This window comes from Peromyscus leucopus, chromosome 9 (assembly GCF_004664715.2).
Source record: "Peromyscus leucopus breed LL Stock chromosome 9, UCI_PerLeu_2.1, whole genome shotgun sequence".
NCBI lineage: Eukaryota > Metazoa > Chordata > Mammalia > Rodentia > Cricetidae > Peromyscus > Peromyscus leucopus.
In genome coordinates this window covers 81,948,194-81,962,007 of record NC_051070.1, presented here as the reverse complement: position 1 = coordinate 81,962,007, position 13,814 = coordinate 81,948,194, and the positions used below count along the sequence as shown (strand labels likewise).

Below are 13,814 nucleotides of genomic sequence, written 5' to 3'. Positions count from 1 at the left end.
AGCCAATATTCCTATCTTACACAGGGAACAATTACTAGTAATCTTCTAAGAAGCTGCTAATCTGTTAATACTGCTAATAATTTAAAATCCTATCAAAACAGCAGAGATGAAAATCTTTTGCTTTAGAAATAACCCACAAGTAGCCTTGGGCCATGGGCAATTGTAAAAACAAACAAACAAACAAACAAACAAAAAAACTCGTGGTAGCTTATGTGTTTGTGAATCCCCAGCACTCAGCAAGCTGAGGCAGGAAGATTGCATTTTTGAAATCAACCTGGGCTACACAGCAAGACCTGTCTTAAAAACAAACAGACAGGGCTAGTGAAATGGCTCAGCAGGTCAGGGTGCTGCCACTATGCCTGATGGCCTGAGTTCATTCTCTCGGACCCACATGGTGGACAGAGAGCACCAACTTGAAACTCATTGTCCTCTGATCTCCACACACCTGCCATGGCACATGTGAGTCCATGCACATAATAAGTAAGTGCAAAGAATTGAAGGAAAAAAAAAAACCCAAACAAATGGTGCCAGGAGTACTAGTTCATACTTTTAATCCTAACTGTCAGGAGGCAGAGGCAAGTAGATCTCTGGGAATTGAGACTAGCCTGGTGAGACCATAGTGACTTCCCGGCCTGTTTAGGCTACATAGTGAGACACTGTCTCAAAATATCACAAGATAAAACAACAACAAGCAAAAAAGAAATAAAAAGTAACCTTTATAAAAAATGTTGAAATTTCCAGGTAGCTTATTTAAAAAATTATGTATATGGAGTGTTTTGCTTTTATGTATGTCTGCATACCTCTTGTGGGTTATTGGTGCACACAGAGGCCAGAAGAAAGCATTGAGTGCCCTGGAACCAGAGTTACAGATGGTTGTAAGTCACAGTGTAGGTGCTGGGAATTGAATCTGGGTCCTCTGGAAGAACAGACTGCTGAACCATCTCTTCAGCCTTCTCTAGGTAGCCTATTTTGAAGAGTATTATTGCAAAATTTCTTTAAGTATTTAAAATATTTTAATACTTTATTTATATTTTTTATATAATAAAAAATAAAATTTTTATTTCACGTTTATCATGCTTGATAAGCATAGGAAAAAGGAAATAAAAGGAGGGAAATAGATTTTGGAATGAGGACAGGTGTAGTCATAAGTTTTCTCAGGTCCTGCCAGGCCCTGAGGTCCCTCAGCTGCTTATAAAATAATCATTTAGAGGCTTAACATTATCTATCAACTATAAGGCCTATAGCAGGCCAGTTGCCAGCTAGCTCCTATAGTTTAACTCAACCCATAACTATTAATCTGTATATTGCCGCACGTTCCATGGCTTTACCTGCATCCCATTACATGTTGCTCCTGGGATGGCAGTCTGGCGTCTCCCCCACTCCGCCTTTCTCTTTCCTGTCTCTCTCCTTGGATTTCCCCCTGCCTCTAAGCTGCCTCGTCATAGGCCACAGCAGCTTATTTATTAACCAATAGGAACAACATAAATTCACAGCATACAGAAAGACATCCCCCAGCACCAGTATTTTATAAAAGAGAAGCAGAAACATATTGGTGGGCAACCCTTGTAATTCTCGGTACTAAGGAGGCTGAGGCAGAAGATCTTGGGTTTGAGGCCGGCCAGACTGATGTACCTTAATTAGGAGACCTTCCTTTGGAGGAGGGGCAGAGGGGAAGAATAGGGTAGAGATTATTAGTACACCATTACTTTGTGAAACTGTTTCTGTTATGTGTGTATGTAGGATCTGTAGCTACAATGTGAAATGTATTCACAGTGAATATGCTTTCTATTCTAAAGTTAGGGTTTTTGTTAAGCTTCAAGAGTCTGGTTCAGAAGATCAGAATGGGACTGAAGTATATATCCACGATTTTTTAAAAAATATCTAAGATTTTAATTCTCTTATTCTTTGAAAGATGATTACTTTTGACAGGCGTGGTAGCACACGCCATTAGTCCCATTGCAAAGGCAGAGGCAGGTGGGTCTCTGAGTTCCAGGCTAGCTTGGTCTACAAAGTTACTTTCAGGACAGCTAGGGCTACACACAGAAACTTTGTTTCAAACCTGCCCCCCCCCCCAAAAAAAAGAAAGATTAGTAATTTTTTTGTTTTTGTTTTTCGAGACAGGGTTTCTCTGTGTAGCTTTGGAGCCTGTCCCGGAACTCACTCTGTAGCCCAGGCTGGCCTCAAACTCACGTGAAGTCCGCCTGGCTCTGCCTCTCAAGTGCTGAGATTAAAGGTGTGTGCCACCACTGCCCGACCTTTGTTTTTTTTTTTTTTTTTGTTTGTTTGTTTTTTTTTTTTTTCCGAGAAGGGTTTCTCTGTGTAGCTTTGCGCCTTTCCTGGAGCTCACTTGGTAGCCCAGGCTGGCCTCGAACTCACAGAGATCCGCCTGGCTCTGCCTCCCGAGTGCTGGGATTAAAGGCGTGTGCCACCACCGCCCGGCTCTGACCTTTGTTTTTTTGAGACAGAGTCTAAGTATGTGTTTCAGGCTGGCAACCTTCCTGCCTAAGTCTTCCAAGTGCTAGGATCACAGGCATGAGCTACCACTCCTGGGTAACTTTTATTAATTAGTCAACTTTTGTGTTTTTTGAGACAATGTGTGTTTCCATAGCCCAGGCTGGCTTTGATCTCACAGTCCTGCCTCTGCTGCCCATGTGCTGGGATTATACACAAGTGTAACAATGTCTGGCTGAGGAATACTTTTTATTTATTTTAAAGGTTTATTTTATTTTAAATTTATGTGTTTGTGTGGGTTTGTGCACATGTGAGTACAGATACCCTCAGAGTCTAGAAGAGGGTGTTAGATTCCTTGGAGCTGTAGTTTCAGGCCTTTGAGAATTGCCTAACATTGGTGTGTTTTTAAACACTGAGCCATTTCTCCCAGGGAAGACTTTTTAAATTAAAAATTATGTGGTGGTTGTTATTGTTATTATTAATGTGTATGGGTGTTTTGCGTGCATGCATGTCTGTGCTTGCCTGATGATCTTGGAAGCAGAAGAAATTGTTGGGTCCTGTGGGATTGGAGTTAGAAATAGTTGTGAGCCTCCATGTCAGTGCTGGAACTTGAACATGGGTCCTCAGGAAGACTAGCCAGTGCTCTTAACTACTAAACTATTTCTCCAGCCCCTAAAGGAAGACTTAGATTTCAGTTTCATCATATCAAAACCAACGAGGTGAATGTGATTATTTTTCAGAACATTTTCGTTAAAAAATGCATTCTATATTAGAGACCATACTTGACTTTACTCTCCTGTGGAAAATGGTAAGCGTTAGGAGTTAGACAAAGGACATACCTCTAACCCAGTATCTTTAAATTTTTAACAGTGGAACCTTTATGAACATTTGTGGTCACTTCTGAGTCTCATAAAATTTTAGTATAGAATAATTTTACTGATGTTTAAATTGATTTGTCCAAGCTAAATGTCTGAGATAGAAGCTTCTTGTAGTGGGTAGCCATTCCAGCTTGGATCTGGAAGTTCCAACCCCCATTGAGACTCTGGCAACTGTCACACCTACGAGGCGGGGCGAGGGGAGGCGCCTGGAGACCTGAGAGCTGGATGGGCCAGCGCTCTCTCTGTGCGCTCTCTCGGTGCCGGGATGCTGAACGGTGAAGGTGGACTGTGCAGAGCTCCGGAGAACACCGCTGGATTGCAATACACCTTCCCTAGACCCTGTGACCTACCTTTCACTTAATTTGTGAGTTACGCCATTAAATAAATATCCTTTTAACTACGTGGAGTGGCCAAAATAATTTCTCCAATATCTGGCGCCCACTACACTTCTAGTAATAGTAATTAGTAGTAGTAAATTCGCTATTCTCTCCCCCCTTCCCTTTTTAAAAACAATGCGTTTCTATGTACTGCTGCCCTCAAACTCTGTGTAGTACAGGCTAGCTTTGAACCTTGCGTGCTCTTGCCTCAGCTTCCACATGGCTGGGGGTATATGTGAATGCTACTACACTGATGGCCTATAAATTCTTGGAGGGTGGGAAAGAAAAGCTTTTTCCTTTTGATTTAAAAAAAAAAGTTGCCGGGCGGTGGTGGCGCACGCCTTTAATCCCAGCACTCGGGAGACCGAGGCAGGCAGATCTCTGTGAGTTCCAGGCCAGCCTGGGCTACCAAGTGAGTCCCAGGAAAGGCGCAAAGCTACACAGAGAAACCCTGTCTCAAAAAACCAAAAAAAAAAAAAAAAAGTCATTCTGACAGAAATGAAATTGTGGTTGAAATGTTAAAAACAAATCTAAGAAAAGTTGTTTCTGAAAGAATTTTGTATGATGCTCTAGCTACTTAGAAAGCTGTGTGTGTGACTGGATTAGTGCCTCGTGGATAAAACTGTGTGAGACTTGGGTATTTATAAAAGTCTCAGACATGCTGGAACACCTTGAGTTTATTCCAGTGATACTGGTTGCTGTAGTGGATGTAATTAGCCCCAGTTCTGAAGTCAGACTGTCGTGGCTTGGGTTTCTGGTCTATGAAGTATGACTTGAGATGGTTATTTAATCACTTTGAGCTTCAGAGTTTTTCTCTGTAAAATGTAGAGTGTGATATTAAAGCTTCTTCTGCCAGGGCTGCCGTGATTCTGATGGGAGAGTACTTGGTGACATACACAGCGTTGTGTCTAGTGTGATCAAGGCCGACACGAGTTTTATATACACCTGAGGCTGCTAGAAGATGCCAAAGTAGAATTGTTCCCCTCGAGGCTATTGTCTTGTGAAACTGCTTACACAAGTCAAGTCATGTATTTTTATCTCATTGATAGAAAACAGGCCTGGGGAGATGACTCAGGAGTTAAGAGCACTTGCTGCTTCAGTAGCGAACCTGATTTAGTTCCCAGCACCTCCAGTGGCTCACATTGGGCTGTAACTACAGTTCCAGGGATTCTTACTGCCCTCTTCTGGCCTCCACAGGCACTCCATACATGTAGTGCACTTACATACATGTGTGCAAAAAACTCATAAAAAAATAAATCTTAAAAGAACAACAAGAGAAAGCACTATGGTTCAAGGCAGACTAGAGATTAAATTGTGTTTTCTCACTCTCTCTCTACCCCTGACTCTGAGAACTCCAGTCTCCCAAGCTCCCACTCTCTCTATCAGTGAGCTGCAGCTCCATCCTCCCTCCATACTTTGTCTTAGCAGGGTCTGCTGGTTATCTCCAAATGCTTCCTGGGTCCAGCTGCCTCATATCCATTCCTACATTTGTGCTTCAGACTGCTAACATGTGTCCCCTGGATTGCTGTGCCAAGCTTCTGATGTGCTCCTTTGCTTTCATGGTTCTCTTCTCTGTTCCACACATACAAAGTCCGGGTCATCTTTTAACAAAGTAAGAAATGACAGTGGCTTCCCGTTAGGTCCTAGGCTCATCGTGTCTCATAGGTCTGTCTTGCACAGGCCAGGTGATGTTCTCCTTGTTTTGTTTTGTTTTCTTTAGAGTGGTGGTCGAGTTCGTCCTTTAGGTTTGCTTTGTGTGGAATGGCCTTCCCCACTTAGCTCTTGTAACTTAGTTCTCCCTTGGCAGAGAGAGAACTTCCTTGACTAGCGTTCGCAAAGACAATCCCTGCATTGATGTCTTAGTTATAATTCTCTGAATACTGCCACAGCCAGCAGAGTGACAAGCCATGAGAGAGAGGCAAGGCAGCACTTCATTTCAACACAACTAAGTAGCTAGTGTTGGTTCAAACATTAGAAGTCTGAGCAGAGTAGTTTATTTTAGTCATATTTTAGAACAGCAAAATTTGATGAAGACTTTATTGGTGATAACTCAGTCCCATGTACTATAATAAAGCTTAAGACATGATTACATTACGTTGAAACTCTTTGTAAAGTACAAGTGACAGCTTCCATAAAGATGGGGTCATTGATTGATGATAAGGGTCTAGGGGAGGATCTGGTATGGTCTTGGCCACACAGATAGCGCAAAGAACACCAGGCTATTAACCACATCCGCTCCCAGTTTTCTGGATGAATAACAGGTTATGCATCCCTTCCTTTGAAGGAACAACCCCGTCTGTTTAACATTTCTAACATTTCTGGTTCCCCTAGTGCTTATCTGTAAGCACAAGGACCTCTGTGCCTCCCATATAACACTTTTGATTATTTGGTTCTTGTCTGTTACTTGGTTATTCATCAACACTTCAGATTGAATGTAAATTCCATAAAAGGAGCATTGTTTATCTTTGCTGAATCTCTAAGGTCTAGCATGGAAAAGGAGATGATGCCTACACACACACACACACACACACACATACACACACACACACACACACACAAATATATATATAGTGTCCGTTAATGGATAAATGTGTGATGTGTATGTGTATTAGACAAGGTCTCACTGTGTAGTCCTGATTGGCCTGAAACTTGCTACATAGACAAGGCTGATCTGAAACTCACAAAGATCCATGTGCTTTTGCCTCTTTAGTGCTAGGATTAAAGGCGTGCACAACACTAAATAAATATTAATGAATGCTTGGGAAGCAGTGTTCTGTACTTTTAAATAGTTTTCATTGAGCACCAGACATTTGTAGGTCACTGAAAATTAAACACTTGTGTGTATGCCTGAGAGAGAGGTTTGTTAACAATTTTTACTAAATAAACTTTAGTCACTCAAGTGTTATTGTACACTTCAAATTCTCCAATAAATTGTCAGTTTCCATTTAAAGACTGTTTGAAAATGGGACATTAAAGTGAAATACAACCTAAGAATCTGCAGATAACCAGAAGGAAACAGTAGATTTTTTGTAATGTCTCTTGAACTAGCTACATATTCCAGTGTTGATTTGAATGACCCTCTCTAACTAAAACTAAAACTAATATTGACTGGTTCTTTAAAGAAACTATTCAATTTGTATTAGACACAAACACACAGTTCTTTCTCTAGGAAGAACTGAAGTGTACCTGTTCTGTCATATAGAGTGAACTCCTTTGTGTTTCAGATAAGGAAGCTGACGGTCAAGTGATTTGTTGAAGGTTAGAAAGGTTTGGCAAGTCCACAATTAAAATTCCCATCTTCTTGGGGCTGGAAAGGTGGCACAGTGGTTAAGACCATATTCTGCTCTGTAGAGGACCCTAGATTGGTTCTCAGCACCAGAGTCAGGTTACTCACAACTGCCTATAATTCCAACTCTGGGACATATGCCCTCTTCAGGCCTCCTCTGCAGTCACATGCACATAATTGTACACCAATACATATACATCTCATTAAAAAATAATAAAAATAAATCATAAAAAACAAAACCAGACCAGAATTCCCATCCCCACATTTCCAGACCTTCCCCCCCACCCCCAAACCTTATACTTGGCTGGGTGGTGGTGATGGTGCACGCCTTTAATTACAGCACTTGGGAGGCAGAGGCAGGTGGATCTCTGTGAGTTTGAGGCCAGCGTGGTCTACAGAGCAAGTTCCAGGACAGGCACCAAAAGTACACAGAGAAACTTTGTCAAACCAAACCAAACAATCAATCTCCTCCCCCGCCACCAAAAAAAAAAAAAAAAAAAAAAAAAACCCACCTTATACTATAGTATACTTTTGTTTGTTTTGAGACATAGTCTCGCTTTGTAGCTCTGGCTGGCCTGGAATTTACTATATAGACTAGGGTAACCTTGAACTCACAGAGATCCACTTACCTCTGCCTCCTGTGGTAAATCGTTTTATTCAGGGACACAAGTTGTAAGATGTTTTCTCTTGTGAGGAAGATAAAACTTGCTTTAAAAATATGATCTTTTCAACATTTAGTATCATGTGGGGAACATCCCTGTGGTGACAACTGACCAAGCAATTAACTAAGAAAATCATAGATTTTTTTTATTATTCCTGTCTTTAAAAAGTTCATGTACATGAAAAGATGAGACATTTACAAAATAAACCCAGCTCCTCTCAAAATAAGGATAGTTGTGTTCTTAAAAATACAGAATTTTTTTAAAAGAGCAGGGATGCTTTTCATTTTTAAGCCATTTTAAGATGACAAAGTACTGGGGATTTAGCTTGGTGACAAGAGTGTTTGTCTAGCATTCGTGAGGTCCTGTCTGGTCCCCATTTACCACACTCATGCACAGATATGCAGATACATACATAACAGTCACAATCATAAGTAAAATTACTATCACAGAGCTAGGCATGGTGCCCTAGGCCTGTAATCCCAGTACTTGGGATGCTGCTGAGGCAAGAGGATTGTGACTATAAGGCTAGCTTGAGATATACAGTGAGATTCTATCGCAAATAAAAAAATGATCTGCACCCCTGTAGTACACATATAATGTGTAGCAGACACTCATACACGTAAAATTAAGTAAATCTTTAAAAACTAAAAGTAAAGTAATTTACAAAAACATTAAATGACTATCAAACCAGTATGTAAATGGGCCTGGTAGTGTAGTGCATGCTTATAATCTCAGGATTTGGGAGCGGTGGCAGGATTCTGAGTTTAAAGCCAGCCAGCCTGGGCTACCATGGTGAGTTCTAGGACAGCTGGAAGTAGGTACAAAGTGGAAACTCCATCTCAGAAAACAAAACAAAACCCAAAACTTGCAAAACAAAACCCTCTGGGCCATTGAGATGGTTCAGTGGGTAAAGGTGCTGTCTACCAAATCTGACAACCTAGAATCAATCCCCAGGACTCCTATCGTAGGAGACAACTAACTCTTGAAAGATGTACTTTGATTTCCATGGGCACACCATGGGATGTGTGGGACAACCCATAAATAAATATAAAAAACAAACAAAATAACAATAAACAAAAACCAATGGGTGTTAGAAAATTTATAAACTGTATAATATATATATTAAAATCTTCATGTAATTTTTCTTTCCATGGAAAACCAATGGTGGTATTTAGGTGTGTTATTCCCGGTCTTTTTCTATGTATATATGTTATTCATTTAAAAAACTCCACAGATTATATTCTGTATCTTTGTTTATATTTTTCATTTTACACTATGCCTTTGAGCATTTTCTGATTTGTTTGAAAAAAATCTGTGGAAACATTTTATAGCTCTATAATCTGTTATTGAAATACTACCTTAGTAAACAGTATATTTTTGGTATTTTTAATGCTGAAGTTTGTATTGATATAAAATATTTGTTTATATTGGTCTACTTTTTAATAAATAGCTTCAAAAATGAAATTTCTGATACACATTGCCAAAGACTTTCTAGAAATGTGCTCATTTATCATCCCACTAAAAATATTCTGGAGTGCTTTTTAATTTTATTGTACTCCTAAAAACAGACTGGCTGCGTTTTAGGAGCATTACTATTATTTCTGGGCCTGGAGCATCTGTTGAAAAGATTAGTAGGTGGGTCCTCATCTTTGTTCTGCTATCTCGAGTCAGTCAGCTCCGTGGGGCTAGCTGTCTGTTTGCTGTTCTAGCAGCCTCCTGACCCGAGATTAGATAAGGTAGACAGGAGAGCAGTTGAGACGGAACCTAGTGTACACATGCTCTGCCATCTAGCTCACTCCTCAGCCTCCATACTTCTTCTTTGTCTCTATCCAATGACTCTGAAAAAACAATCACATCTGAGTCAAGTTTGTTGAAGTAATATTTTTGTGTTTAAATTTCTGAGGGTACTAGTATCTCTAAATATATTTTTCTGAGCCTCAAGAGAAATCACACTGCTTCAGTTTCAACACTAAAATTAAGTACATTGTTTTTTCTTGGTTCCTTCAATCACAGTTTCAAAAACGATTTTTATTTGTGTGTGTGTGTGTGTTTGTGTGTGAGAATGTATGCCACATGTGTGCAGGTGCCCCGGTAGTCCAGATTCCCTGGAGCTGGCTGGAGTGGTTGTGAGCCACCTGATATGGGTGTCAGGATCTGAACACAGGCCCTGGAAGGACAGCAAGTGCCCTTTTCACCGAGACATCTCTTCAGCCCCCAGAGCACACACTATCACACCCCTCTACACCTCCCCCGTTTGGTTGTGTGGGTTTTTGTTTTTTTTTTTTGTTTTTTTTTTTTTTTGTTTTTGAAGCTCAAGGACAGTTTATTAGAGTTCAAGAGGAAAACCTCAAGGTAGGCAAGCTGTAAATCTTTAAACTGGAAACGAGAAGAATGGAGAAGCCTAGCAGAAAGTCCTGCTGCTTGAGATAAGGCGATCTGAAGGTCAGGCACCTGGCAGCAAGTACCCACTTAAAAATTAAAAAAAAAAAAAAATTGTTGGGTTGGAGACGTTCTCTGTGATATTTATCTGGAGGCCAGAGGATGGACATCGAGTCTTGCCTCCATCAAATGGGTCCTGGGCCTTGAACTCAGGTCCTAAGCTTGGTAGCAGGCTTTGCCTGCAGAGCCACAGTCTTCCCTTCCCCTCTGCTCCTTCAGCAAAGTGGGCCCTGGAGACAGAACTCAGGCCCTTCTAAGTTCAAGACAAACACTTTACAGCTGGGCTGCCCCTCCCGCCCAGCCCCTCCCCATCAACCACATCTTAATGCCTCGTGGTGTTGGACTTCTTCCTGATGTATCTCAAACCGATGAAATTGATCACTGTTGTATGTGCTCAGGAAATGAGTGCCGCTGTATGTTGTCCGCTGCTAACATAAATATTATTACACAGAGAATAAAGAAGGAATAAACAGAGGCTATTTGGGGCATAAAGCATTTACCGATACCACTCCCTCTCCGTTTCCCCGCAGCTTTTATTAGCTCATTATCGGTTTCTTAACTCACCATAGCTCATTAACATCATTTTCTTGTAACTTTAAATACTTGTTTTACAGCTCCTGTACTGAGGAAAGCGAGGTAATCAGACGTGCTTGACAAATAGGACGTTGGGTAGTTTGGATCACAGGGTGTAAAACTTTAGTGCATACCTGGATCACCTGGGTACACGCTAAAAATACCGGATGTCGGGACCTCACTCACCTAGATTCTGATTCACGGTTTAGTGAACCCCGAATACATTTATATTAGATAAGCTGCCTTAAGCGTTTCTGAAGTTCAAGAACATTTGGGATCTGCAACTGACTCCCCGAGGCTGCAGCGTGGAGGAATCCAGCGCGTCTTGCAGCTGTTGTCAGGCTTTTGGTTTTCTCCCCGCTGAGGTTTCCCGGGCGGCTGCTTTTCATCTGCAGATGAGGTTTTGCAGGCTGTTAAACCACGTCCACAATTTGTCCTGACAGCGTCCCTCTCCCCAGAGCTGTTAAAGGGACCTGAGCTCGCCGAGGTAGAGCGTGCCCATGTGACTACGAACCCCGTTGCCAGCGGCGCGGCCATTTTTGAGGCGGGCACTCAACCTTGTTGCCCTGTGGGGCCGGGAGGGCAACGGGGAGGTGGTTACCAGGACTCAAGATGGCCACCGTGCCCGCTAGCCAGCCCTCTGGCAGGTCAGCTAGCCCGCGTGGCGGCGAGCCTGAGCGAGCCGCGCGGGCGGCGAGCCTGGGCGCTCAGGGCTGGGGGCGGGGCTGCAGCGGCCTGGCGGGGGCGGGGCGTCCGCCCTCCTCTGGCTGCAGCCAATCGGCGTGCGGGGCCAGCTCGCCCCGGGCCGCCCGCGCGCGGGGTGTGTGAGGACGCGCTCTCGGTCGCTGAGTGCCAGAGCTGGGGAGCAGCAGTTGCTGTGGTACCTGCTGCTACCGGGGTGGACGCTGAGCATCGGACGCGGGGCGCTGCGCTGCGGGACGGGAAGGTGAAGTCATGACGTCCTCCAGGTAAGCGGAGGGCGGCCGCTACAGCTGTGTCCCGGCTGGGCGTGAGCTCACTGCTCCCGGGAGAACTATCTTCCCTTCCCTTGGATGGGCTGGAGCTACCCTTTGCCGCCGGCCCCCGTCACATTGGATGTTCTCCTCACACTTAACCAATCAGGGCATTTCTGGTGTCCTCCGAAGTTTTTGGGTCTGTGGCATAAGGCACTGCCCTATTTGTCGCCGCTTGCTTGAGGTGACCCTTGCTCAGATTCCAGGGTCTGAGGCTTGTTTGTGTATGTGTGTAATGAATTTCTCATGAAAATGTCGCTACCTCCCGCCCTCATCGACCCACCCCGGGATGACCCTGGCCCCAGGGGAATGTGCCATGCACAGTGTGTGCCCATGCCTGTGTGTCATGCCTTCTGACAGAACTTCATGGTTGGCCATGAGCAGATCTGCAAAGTTGGCACTTCTCATGTAGATTGTTCCTAAGTTGTGAAATTGTGTGTCCCTAAAATATTTGCCTGTGACTGAAATTAGTACTTTGGTTCTTGAAGGTACCATATGTTTACCTACTTTTATCGTAGCGTCACGAGTTGAAATTAATTTTGTGAGATGTAGAAATATAATGAAAGCAGATTCACCCAATCACAGATCCAGGATTTTGACTGTTCCTTATTTTTTATTTTTTTGGGCAATGGTGATACCTAAGTTGCCTTGCCCACTTTATTTAGCTTCTACTGAATGTTTATGTAAATTTGACTATTTATAAAAAAGATAACTTTCCTCATTTACCCAGTGTTTTGGAATGCCTTTTTAAGAGTAGATCTTGGCCTTTATTTTCCAAAAGAAAGGGAGGCCCCCCCCAACCCCCCCCCCCCCCCCCCCCCCCCCCCCCCCCCCCCCCCCCCCCCCCCCCCCCCCCCCCCCCCCCGCTCAAATTTAAAGAGAAGTAAAGTTGTGGCTATAAGCTTTAAAGAACCTAAGCCCTGGTAATTTAGTGGCTTTTTGGTGGTGATTTAGGTACTCACTTAGAACCTAGTCCTCAGGTAAGATAGGCTGCAGCTTGGTTGCTGTCTTCTCTCTTACACACACAATTATGCAGTAAGATGGACAAAGAGTACTGGTCATTATGTCATTATGCAGGAGAAAGTTAGGTGTGGCCATATGGAGACCCAGGTAGGCTTTTGGTAAATAGCATTTCGTCTTATAAATGTACCTTTTAGAACTAATGGCATTTTTTTTTTTTTTTTGATGACTTAGGATAGTGCTATATGGCAGCAGTTAATTCCCCTTCTTCTCATTCCTACTTCGCTTCCCATCATCACACACAAATTAGGTGTGCTGGCCAAATGCCTTCTAAAGAATCTTCTGTTCTTAGGTGAATCCTTTTTGTTGTTGTTGTTCTGGGAATTGAATTCAGGGCCTTTTGTATGACAAGCATATCCTCTGGGTGGTTTTAATTGCCCATTTTCTTCCTGGCCACTCCTCACTGGAGAAACGTCCAAATCTGAAGCTTCTGTTGTTTAGCAGGCAGCAGCAAGGTGTGTCTGTAATGTAGGAATCCAGTAGTTGTTTTCAAGACTGGTTTGGTTGATTTCCAAAATACAACCTTGGATGTATTTTGGAAAGATGGATAAGTGATAGTGAAGTTTTTGTCTGCTTCTTCGGGGTCTGTTGAAAGTCTTGAGCTACAGTGACATGGATTGAAAAAAATCAGACTGTTGTAGGAACTAAATTGAAGAAAAGTTGAGTGCCTTATGAGTAGCAAAGATAGGAATTGAATCTAGGTCTTTGGCCTTTTAGAAACGGTACACTTTAAATTTTCTGAAAAATTAATACAGATGTGAGACATCTGTAGGAATCTCTTTTTGGTAACTTGGTTCAGGCATAGGCAGGGAGGATGTGGAAGGTGAAGTGGCACTAGATTGTGACAGTTTTGAAAGTCTCCAGTGAGGACTGCAGCTAATGTAATTCTGTGATATCTTTAACTTTATCAGCCATGATGTTAGGCATGTTCCCCTTCACTGCTCAGTCTAACAGTAGCCCAAAAGCTATGTATTAGTATCCTTCTCTGGTGATCCCAAGTTATCAAAATCTGACCTCATGTCTTGTGTTCTTGCTTTTACCCCACACTTAAAATAAATTGTTGCTAAATATAGTAATGTGTGACTTTGAAATGGCTATCAAAGAATATAGGATTA

At 42.6% G+C, this 13,814-nt stretch overlaps 1 protein-coding gene across 2 annotated transcripts in view; it reads left to right on the top strand.

The window, feature by feature from the left end:
• Positions 1-13,814, top strand: part of Adk (adenosine kinase) — a 400,038-nt gene that overhangs the window by 14,563 nt on the left and 371,661 nt on the right. Inside the window, exon 1 of one of the 2 annotated variants that reach the window (XM_028879767.2) lies at positions 11,483-11,634. The exons of the other annotated variant lie outside the window; for it this stretch is intronic. Coding sequence (XP_028735600.1) covers positions 11,621-11,634 — 14 coding nt within the window. The 5' untranslated portion in view covers positions 11,483-11,620. Of the gene's footprint in view, positions 1-11,482; positions 11,635-13,814 lie in introns of those variants that run through there. 2 annotated transcript variants of the gene reach the window in all.